The sequence below is a fragment of the Aphidius gifuensis genome, linkage group LG1, assembly GCF_014905175.1.
Source record: "Aphidius gifuensis isolate YNYX2018 linkage group LG1, ASM1490517v1, whole genome shotgun sequence".
Taxonomy (NCBI): Eukaryota; Metazoa; Arthropoda; class Insecta; order Hymenoptera; family Braconidae; genus Aphidius; species Aphidius gifuensis.
The window spans coordinates 16081973-16093307 of NC_057788.1; the positions used below are offsets into that span (position 1 = coordinate 16081973).

At 29.6% G+C, this 11335-nt stretch overlaps 2 protein-coding genes across 5 annotated transcripts; one reads left to right on the forward strand and one right to left on the reverse strand.

Moving 5' to 3' along the window:
- Positions 1-2816: 2816 nt before the first annotated feature.
- Positions 2817-5595, forward strand: LOC122849782 (galactoside alpha-(1,2)-fucosyltransferase 2-like). Of its 2 annotated transcripts, XM_044148613.1 has the most exons (3): positions 2819-3117; positions 3614-3999; positions 4092-5595. In XM_044148613.1, the coding sequence occupies exons 1-3, from the start codon at positions 3076-3078 to the stop codon at positions 4630-4632; spliced, it is 969 nt and encodes a 322-aa protein (XP_044004548.1). In that variant the 5' UTR covers positions 2819-3075; the 3' UTR covers positions 4633-5595. The 2 variants fall into 2 exon arrangements, with proteins under 2 accessions (XP_044004541.1, XP_044004548.1); XM_044148606.1 differs by having other exon boundaries at positions 2817-3999.
- On the reverse strand, positions 5065-8327 carry LOC122849623 (fidgetin-like protein 1). Of its 3 annotated transcripts, none has more exons than XM_044148403.1 (3): positions 8203-8327; positions 7780-7843; positions 5065-7717 (listed from the first exon to the last, which is right to left on the reverse strand). In XM_044148403.1, the coding sequence occupies exons 1-3, from the start codon at positions 8219-8221 to the stop codon at positions 6106-6108; spliced, it is 1695 nt and encodes a 564-aa protein (XP_044004338.1). In that variant the 5' UTR covers positions 8222-8327; the 3' UTR covers positions 5065-6105. The 3 variants fall into 3 exon arrangements, with proteins under 3 accessions (XP_044004338.1, XP_044004346.1, XP_044004331.1); XM_044148411.1 differs by lacking the exon at positions 8203-8327 and adding an exon at positions 7918-8196; XM_044148396.1 differs by having other exon boundaries at positions 7780-8300.
- Between the last annotated feature and the right edge of the window lie 3008 nt (positions 8328-11335).

Consider the following 11335-nt stretch of genomic DNA (forward strand, 5'->3'; position numbering starts at 1 on the left):
ACAAATAAGAAAGGTTATATTTTTATTTATTTTTTATGTGTTTGTAAGCAAGTTGGTACAGCTGAAACAATTTCAAGAAACGATTAAAACGCCGCCGTCATATGTGAACTTTTCCTTCCATAGCGCTATGGCATAGAACTTGGTCGAAAAACTATGCTAGTGGCCACAAGCCTTTAGCCCTGTGAATTGGACTGCAGAGATAGCAATATATTGGTTGGCATTCCCTCTCACTCACGCATGCGCACATTAAATCTTATACAGTCAACGTCAAAACAAACTAGTACTACACGGTATAAAAGTTACATTATATTTCAGTAGTCTCAACCAATTATAGTTGACGTGACTGTACCGACAAGGACAACAGGCCAACCTATAGGTGCTTTCTTTTGTGTATTTATTTTTTTTCACTTTAATGCGCATGCTCATGCACATGCGCCTGTCATGCAAACTTGATGAGAGAACAGTGGCGTCGAGCAAATAATTTTTCAAAAATAAGAATTAAAACATGGCTGATCCAGCCCCTTATGTCCTACGCTGTTGCAAACTGACTTTTTGCTGACTGCGCATTTCATTGCGCATGCGCGAAAATAAACAGGCAAAAAAATAAACACCCAAAAGAAAGCACCTATTGAGTTTCTCTCTCGGCGACACGAAGTTCGGCTTCCAGTTTTATTATATTTCAGTGGCAGTGGTAGGGTAGGTAGGGTAGGCAGCAGTCCAATTCACAGGGCATTACAATTTAGGGCTTTTTTCCTCTACTGGCGGCGCTTGCAGAGCTTTTGTATGTGAAATCTCATGGAGGTGTATACACCTCCATGGTGAAATCTATATAAAAAAAATTTGACAAGCGCCATCACCGGCAAAAAAAAGCCCTAAATTGTAAAAAATTTGCCCTGTGAATTGGACTGCCAGTAAAGCCACTTCCAGTCAACATTAAATTAAATCAACTCTAGCTGTGTTCGATGGTCGTCTCGGCTCAGTTCCGTCTCACTTACGGCTCACTTATGGCGCTAGCGAAAGTTGTTGAAAAGTTCAAATAAAGGTATCAGTATACAGGTGCCTATCTATATCATCACTGTAAATAAACAATATTTATTGGGGCATTAATACAGTGATGATATAGATAGGCACCTGTATTGAGATTTTGTGCCTTTGTAGTTCTTCAAACAACCGTACGTCGCTAGCGCCATAAGTGAGCCGTAAGTGAGACGGAACTGAGCCGAGACGACCATCGAACACAGCTATTATCATGGTAGAAGTACTACAGCAGTCCAATTCACAGGGCATTACAATTTAGGGCTTTTTTTCACCACTCACAGCGCTTGTGAAGCTTTTGTATGTAAAATCTATATAAAAAAAATTTTTACAAGCGCCATCAGCGGCAAAAAAAAGCCCTAAATTGTAAAAAATTTGCCCCGTGAATTGGACTGCAGGTATGGCAGTAGTCCATGCTTTTTTCGTCGCGTTCTGCGCAGCCTTATTTTTTCAACCAATCAAGAACGCGCCATCGAGCTGTTTTGCTTTTCTTTCTAACACGCAATTTCTATTATAAGATCCTCTCTCTCTAACATACTGTTTTGACAACTATTTTTTATATTGTTGTAAATACTAATAAATATATGTGGAGCATGTTTATAAAAAATCAAAAAAATAAAAAAACCAAGACAGTTTAACAAATAAATTATAATATTTTCATTATTGTTGTTTTTTTTGAGGCCACAAACAATAGAGGTTGTGTTGTATTTATTATACTTGGATTCATTTATTTAATATAAATAATTAATTTTTATTATTGATGTATGTGAATCATTATAAAATATACCAAATCTAGTTGAATAAATATGATAACTTCTGAAAAATTAAAAAAAAACTTGAAAATTTTCTTAACGAATTTGTATCGCGCGCGCATAAAGTCTTCCATTTTTGTGGCGAGAAGGCGACCTTTTGATTGGTCAATTCACAGCGGCCAAACCAGGCTGCGCACTGCCATACCTGTAGTATTTCTACCATGGCTATTATCAACACTTCAGTCGACATATGCAGTTTTCAACAGCGGCCAATTTGGGTTTTACCATGGTAGAAATATACAGGTAGGTCCATGCGCATACGTTTTTTTAAGCCAATAAGAAGTGCGGCCCCTACGTCGCCATATTGGCTAAATTGGCGCGATTTTATTTAAATCATAAATTGAAGTACATATCAAAGATGGTCTCAATAAAAAATTATAATAATAAAGACACATCAACAAGTGATTAATTCTATAAAAATAAAAAATAAAATTCATATCTAACTTTGTTACATATTTTTTTTAATTTTTTTTTCTTATTTCTTTTTTTTTTATCTTCTATAATTTTCTCATTCAAAACTCTAAGTCAAATGTACGTACAAGTATGTACCAAACATTGTATTGCATTCAGTGCAATATTTATATTGTATTTTTCATCCATACTTCTAGTTTGTTAACTAAATATGTAAAAATTCCTTTTATTTTTCCTAATTGTTTTTTGTGAAAAAGTAAAAATTTAACTTCTAATTGTTATGACACATTTATAAATATGTATAATTATTAAACAATATTTTTAAAGTTTTTAATTATGGTTAATGTAAATTTTAAACATGTTCTGCATTAATTAATAAAAGTATAATAATAATAGTATGACGGGCACACAAATTTACACACATACAAACAAGATGGCTAATAATAATAATATGACGGGCACACAGATATACACACATGTAGACAAGATGGCTACTTAGAGTTTTGCGCAGTAGAATTTATTTTCGTCCGAGGAATGGACATACCTGTATATTTCTACCATGGGTTTTACTAAAATTTTTGAGTATATACTATATGTGCGGTGTGGCGTAGGAGTTAACAAAACAATTACGTATGATATACTTGTTTTATTTATTGTTTTATAAAATTACAGCAGTGTTTCGCATAAATAACATCAATAATAACGAAAAACTTTTAAGGTGCCTAAAAGTTTTGGTTGTTTGATCTTTTTTTAAAGTTTTTGTTAATAAGAATTGAATTTGTTAACTAACTCTAATGAAACATGTCTTTGGTATTCAATGGGAATATTTGAAAAATATTCGACTTCAAAAATTAACAAGGTATATTAAATATTTTACATTTTTTTTATTAACATTCACGCAAACAATAATAAACACTTTCATTAAATTTACCTAATTAATCACTGATGATTATTCTGTTATTATTAACAATAATTATTATAATGATATTTCTTACTTATTTCTTTATACATTATAATAAAATTAATAATAATAATATTTTGTGTTGAATAAAACATTAAAAAATTTTTTTTTAATTAAGAAGACACGTCTGTGAGTAGTAAGTTTTTTTTAAAAAAACCAAAATATTTAATCATGAAAAACGAAAAAAATTCTTAGAAAAGTTTAATGAATTTGAAAAAAAGCACTTGCACGCTAAAAAAAAAAAAAAATTGTGTACATAATTGCTTGAAAGATGAAAAATTAATGAAAAATGAGTCGTGCACAGCAGCATATTTTAGCAATCGCAATCGTACTAGCTGTAATAGTGGTATGTGGAATACATGTTTTCTTATTTCCTATGTACACAACAAATCAGCCGAATCATCATACAAAAATATCATCATATGAACAAGTACTCTGTCGTGGTGGTAGTTTAAATAAAAAAAAATATATTATTAATAATAATAAATTTGTGCCAATTGAATGGATAAATTCATGTCCAAAATATGGAATCGTATCAGCAACACAAGGTGGTAGATTAGGAAATCAAATATTTCAATATGCATCTGTTTGGGCAACTGCAAGAAAAACAGGTCTCGATCCTTTTTTACCAAGATGTATATTAAAAACATTAGAGGAACATTTTGACAATCTTAGTATACCGCCACTTAGTTACATTGGTACATGCACAATTGATGTTGGACAAGTTGTATCATCGCTTGGACAATGGAATAGTACTGAGCAAAATATTATTATTCCTCGGTAAAGTATTTTTTTTTTTTTCAAACTTTTAAACTATTTTTAAAAAAAGTTAAATATCTATTTTTTAAATATATTTTAATTTTTTTTTTAAGATATGCAGCATACTGGAGTTTAATTCTTCTTTGGCTTGATGATGTTCGTCGTGAATTTACATTTAGATTAGCTCTCAAATTATACGCTGATAAAATATTGAAAAAGATTTCAATAAAATTTAATACAACTGATCCAACATATGTTGGTGTACATGTACGAAGAACGGATTATGTAGATTATCTTTGGCAAAAATTAAAAATACGCCCAGCACCAGTACGTTATTATTTAACAGCAATGGATTATTTTCATAATAAATATGAAAATGTTATATTTGTGATTGCAAGCGATTCAATTAATTGGTGTAAATTCAATTTAAATAGTAAAAAACACAGAATTAGTTTGATATCAGATATAAATGCACGTGGACCAGGCAAAGATCTTGCTGTTTTAGCTGCTTGTAATCATAGTATTATAGATTATGGTACTTACGGGTCATTTGCAGCAATTTTAACGGGTGGCGAAACAATTTCATACAATGTTACTACTTATTTTTCAACAATGATTGCAGATATTATGCCAAATTGGAGAATTATGAGTTGAATAATATAATGTATATTTTAAACGTCGAGCTTTTTTTTTTTTTTCATTTTTTGAATCTTAAATCTTTGACCACATCAACCTTTTCTATTTTATTGTTAATTTCTTATAATGATTTATTTAAAAAAAATAAATATTTGTTGGAGAAGCTTTTGCATGAGCTGTAACATAAATAATAGATAATTAGGTATATGAAAACATTTGGAGGATAAAAAATTAGAAACTCTTTATTTAAACTACTCTCATAACGTATGTACAATGATTTCATCTGTGATTCTCGCATAATGTGCCAAAGAAAAAAAAATTATTATATAAATGTTCATGAATTTAGTCTTATGAGAATGTAATAATATACACATTACTCAAATTAAGTATTTGTTGTGTACATCTCTGGTAAAATCTATCTATTTTTTCGTAATAGGTTTTATTCCAAGAAAAAAATCTGGATATTATTCTTTCAAATGCATAAAAATTTATTTCTATGCATTCGAGGCTTTGAGAGTAACTTACGAATTTTTTCTTGAAATAAAAATTTTCTTCACTGTAAGAATTTTTAAAGAAATTTTTCTCACTAGAGACTATGCACAAAAAAAAAAAGAAAAAAAAAAACAGAATAATAATGGAAAGTTGTGAGTTTTCTGTTCTTTCTTTTGCTCTTTAATAAGCTTCAATAATAGATCCAAGAAAAATTCCGTAGAGTAGATTAGATTGAACTTGAAAATAAATACACCTACAAATATTTAAATGTTCGATTAATATTATACGTATCAAATATATTTATGTGACGTATAAATATTATTAAAGCCTTGTGACCTGAATATTTCCAAAGTAAAAAAATCAATATTGATATTATTATGATATATTTAGTAGTTAATTAGATATTGTCGTGTGTTTTGTCATTTTTCGACGTTTTAAAAACACAAGTATTCACAAAAATAAATAATCCAATCAAAAAAAAAAAAAAAATGAAAGATAATCAAAAATTGCCAAAGTAGAGAAAAAAAATATATAAAATATCAATCAAAATTTAAATTAATATAAATAAAAAAAAAATTTTTTATTTAACAATGTATTTTCATGTGGATGGAGATCAAAATTTTAAGGTTTTCTATATTTTATATAAGTACTATTAATTAATTTTTATTTTTCCATTCGAAATACTGTTAGTGAAAAATTTAATCATTTAAAAATATTCCTGTTGATTATAATGGTAAAAAATATGTGTCTAGATTAAGGCAAACAAACAAACAAAATGGAAAGTAAGACCAGATCATTTTCGTCTCTGTGATAAATTGCAAAAAAAAAAAATGAGTCAACTATATTATACATGTCTGATAAATAATAAATTACTAAAGAATGATGTGTCTAAATCTCTAATTATTTCACATTTATTTTAAGATTCAGTTTTATTATGATGAAAGCTATACAAATACAGGTATACAATAAATTAATAAAGTGTTAATAATAAATTAGTATTTATTTGATTTCAGCAGTGCCACTGCCGTAAGTACTATCCCACTTGACATAAATTCCCAAATCAGACTGTGAAACACTTGGTCTAACAAGTGTAAGTGCATGATCAAAATCATCCTTTGTTACTGGACGAACATCATCTTTGGAAATGTTTTCCATCATGTCAAATGGTATACTTCTAATTGGTCCCATGCTTGCCTCTTTACAAAGATTAGCCATGTCAGCTCCAGAATAATTTTTTGAACATTCAGCAATATTATTAATATCAGAACACTTCAAATTATGTCTTTCATTGCTCAATAAATTCTCAACAATTTGTTTTCTAGCTCCATGCTCAGGTAATGGAACATAAAGCCGTTTAACAAATCTACGCCTGGCTGCTTCATCTAATTCATGTGGACGATTCGTAGCACCAATAACTAAAATCCTATCTTCTTCACCAGTTGTTGCACCATCAAGTTGCACCAAAAATTCAGTTTTTATTCTTCTCGAACTTTCATGCTCAGTTTCTGATCGTTGAGTAAGAAGGGAATCAATTTCATCAATAAAAATAACTGATGGTTGATGAACACGAGCAACAGCAAACAATGCTCTCACCATTTTTTCACCTTCACCAATCCATTTTGATGTTAATGAACTAGCTGATATTGAAAAAAATGTTGATTTACTTTGAGATGCAATACATTTACCGATGAGAGTTTTTCCAGTTCCTGGTGGACCGAATAATAAAATACCTTTCGGTGGTCTTCGTAAACCAGTGAATATGTCAGGTCTTAACATTGGTAGAACAACAATTTCTTTAATAATGCGTTTAGCTTGTTCAAGTCCAGCAACATCATCCCATTTGACCAATGCTCCAGAATCCATTATTTCATTCTTGATTAGTTCAATCATTTTAGGATCAATATTTTTTAATCTTTCATCTTCAAACTCCATCTCTTCATCAACTTGTGTATTTTCTTGTGTTTTTTCTTTATCTCGTTGGAATGGACATAGAAATTTAGCGTTCAATGAATTGTTGCTTTTATTACCAACTGTTTTTCTTTGTGGATATTGTTGTGTTTGCTGTTGTTTCGTTTTTTTTTGAAGTGCAAGTTCTGTTTTTGCTGTACGATATTCCTGATGATACTGGGGTCTTGAAGTATTTGGCTCTTGTTCTGATTCTTCAATATCTGTAAAACTTGTTTTATTCTTTTTTTGATAATTGTTATATAGCTTATTGAATTGCTGTCGCTTTTCAAATCTTTTAGTGCTGCCACTATTTGAAGTTTTATCATCATCATTGTTATCATCATCCATTTTAATTTCTGCTTTATAAATTTTCCTGCGTGGCGATTCAGGTGCTGATTTTTTAACCCAACAGTTTATAATTTTCTCTACTGTTCGGTCAGTTGGTGACATATTGTTTTCTTTACATGTATTTTTTTTTTCTGTTTGACAAGGAAGAGGCTTAATGAACTGAAGGATATCCTCAGGACTTTTTAACCCTGATTGAAAATTAATTTGTTTGGGTTTTATTGTCAGTACAGTATCAATGAATGATTTGTTAGATTGCAGACTTTTGGAAATATCTGAAAAACCTTTTTTTGCCAATTCTATTGATATTTCATCTGACCTGAAATGAGTAGAATAATTGTTAATTTCATTCGATATTGTTTGAATGTTTTGTATACTTACTTTGATTTAGCAGTGAGATATTTAACTGCCAAACAAGTACGTTGGTGATCTAAAACACTTTTACCTGGATAAGAAAATTTTAATTCATGATAAGATGGTAAAAAATTTTTGGCAATGCCAATTGTCTCATTTTTATACTTTTCATCTTCATCCATTATTAGTTACAAGAGTAATTGACTAACTAGTTGATGATTTTATAAAAATATGATTCCAACTGTAACGTTACAGTCAATATAATATCATATATACTATTAGTATTAATCAGTTTTGAATAAATGGGACACAAAAAGACTGGAGAAGAAATTTCTAGTATTTCTAGTTTCTTGATGTGACATAATAGGCATGCATTTTATGTACAATGTTTTGATTAGCCATCAGCTGATTTTTGTCATCAAACCCATGAATAGAAGGTCTACAACTTACAAGGAGTAGGGATGTGCATTGCGCAATAGTCGGAAATGGTCGTAAACAAGGTCCCAAGAAGACTAGAAACCAGAGGTGCATTCCTTTAATAAAAATTTTTTTTTCGTTTTGCAATTTCGCCCTGTAATACCGGCCAAAATTTTATAAGAAAAAGCTGTTTCTTGTAGTGGCAGTACTGGCACATGACATTATTTTTTTTGGCTTCCAATTATTAGATGGATAACTGTTCAATGTTTATATCAAACTGAAATAAATAGAAAATTGACTTGTTGTGATTGTTTGTTATTGTCACATAGGTCGTACCACACATTATCGTAAACTGTAAAGCCTGGAATATTGCATAGAGAAATTTATCACTTTTGTCGTTGTTCTGTTTCTAGTTTTTAGTCGGTGTTACAGGGCGAAATTGCAAAACGAAAAAAAATTTTTTATTAAAGGAATGCACCCCAGCACCCGTATTCAGAGGATGTTCCCATTAGGGCGTTTTTTTTCCGATGGTGGCGTTTGTGAAGCTTTTCTATGTGAAATCTATATAAAAAAAATTTTGTCAAGCGCCATCAGCGGAAAAGAAAAGCCCTAATGAGAACAATTTTGCCCCGTGAATACGGGTGCAGGAGAGTCAACTATGTACATTGGGAATAGGACAAAATATGGCTTGCGGCCCGGAGCGCTAGTTTCGGTTACACCGTTCAGGGTGAACATCCAAAAAATAAAGTCTCTTTAAGCTCATTTAGTCCGTAATAGGGATATTGAATGTTGGTAAATATCCAGTTGGCACTATGTCCGACTCGAATACTTTACATAAATCGACTTTTCCTATAGTTACATATTAAACTATTTTGCTTTTATCCGATATAATGTTATGCCACAAGATGAATGATAAATAAGATATATTTATTATGTTTAAGAGTTATAATTTTCGATAATATATTTTTTTTTATTTTCTCATATTTTGTAATAATAAATTTATGACACTATGTATTTCTATTAATTAGCATATTTTAATTTTTTAATTTTTTAAATTCATGTTATTACGATATTTATCATAATATATGAGTCACCTTTTAACGAAAAATAATGTTCAATATTTATACCAAATACGATAAAAATCACTAGTAATTTTTTACGAGTTTGTGTCTATGAGTTTGTGTCTATTCATTGTCTGAAAAATAATCCGTCTTATATTTATAAGTAGAAATAGATTACAGACAACAAATAATCAACGGTAAAATCTATCGTAAAAAAATTGGTTCATCTATATACATAGAGTACTCTTATTATCAAATTCCGCTAGTACGTATGAGCCAAAAACAATTTTAATCAAATGTATATATAGCCAATTCTATTTTTCTATATTAAAATTATTGTCCGTTTAATTGATATAGCCGAATAATAATCTATGTATATTATTTTACAACCTCTTTCTGTTTTCAGATTCAATCAGCTAAGCCGATCAATAGCTTTCTGAAGTTGTATTTTTATTGTCTAATCATATATTCATTTGTTCTATATTTTTCGCAATGTATTTTCTCCGTTCGAATATATTAACCATTATAGAGTTTCTGAAATTTAATAAAACCCTAGTCATGATTCCATCATAATTATGTAACACTAGATTTTTACAATGCTCAGATTTGCATTTGTTATTAAAACGAAGTACTAGAAATCCTGATTCATCCGCAAAATTAATCGATCAATAGGGCCCTGTTTTACTAACTCTTTTGGCACAAGATGGCGACACCATTCAAATTTATTTAAAATTTATAGACATAACCTCAAAATATGTTGTCAAAATACATACATCAATGTTGTTATTGTTGTTGTTTTTTTTTTTTTTTTTATAGTTACATCCAGTGATGGGTAAATGGTCGATTTTTGAGGTTTCATTCACTTACAGTAAGATACTGTAAGATACTGTAAGAAACTGTAAGATACCTCTGACGCCATTTTGAACATTCTTATTGACTGTCGACTCGAAGATTAGTTCTTATTGCTCGATATATATTGGTACATGTAATTTATTTGTATATAAATATATATAATATCAAGGAAAACCAGTTTTAAGGAATTAATGTTGCTTGAAACATAATTTTTTGGCAACATTAATTCCCAGGGGGATAGCACTACATGTATTTTTATGGGCTGTAGTTTGTCACCCTAGATGAGTCGATTCCCCAGAAAAAGTCTAGCAACGGAACGCCATTTTGTAGTCACATGATAAAAACCTTTTTAATTCCTACGTTATCTATCTCGTTTCTTCCTTACCAGTTAAATTGCAGTTTTCCTCGAATGGATAATAAATTTAAATATATAATGAAACCATACAATTAATTTGATTAACATTTGTATTTTTAAAAAATAAATTTACATGTATTTTATTTATAATGGAAATAAAAAATGTCCAAGGAAAAGCAGTAGCTAAGGAAAAGATGTAGCTAAGGAATTAATGTGACTAAGGAATTAATGTTGCCAAAGAATTATATTTCAAGGAAATAATTCATTAGTCACATTAATTCCTTAGCTACATCTTTTCCTTAGCTACTGGGACATTTTTATTTATTTTATAAATAAAATACATATAAATCAAAAAAAAAAGCAGTAGCTAAGGAAAAGATGTAGCTAAAATTGATTGACTAAGGAATTAATGTTGCCAAAAAATTATATTTCAAGGAAATAATTCATTAGTCACATTAATTCCTCAGCTATCTTTTCCTAGCTACTGCTTTCCTTGGACATTTTTATTTATTTTATAAATAAAATACATGTAAATTTTTTTAAAAATACAAATGTCCAGGAAAAGCAGTAGCTAAGGAAAAGATGTAGCTAAGGAATTGATGTGACTAAAGGAAATAATTTGCCAAGAATTATATTTCAAGGAAATAATTCATTAGTCACATTAATTCCTCAGCTATCTTTTTCCTACTACTTTTCCTTGGACATTTTTATTTATTTTATAAATAAAATACATGTAAATTTTTTAAAAATACAAATGTCCAAGGATAAGCAGTAGTCATGGAAAAGATGTAGCTAAGGAATTGATGTGGCTAAGGAATTAATGTTGCCAACAAATTATGTTTCAAGGAAATAATTCTTTAGTCACATTAATTCCTTAGCTACATCTTTTCATAACTAC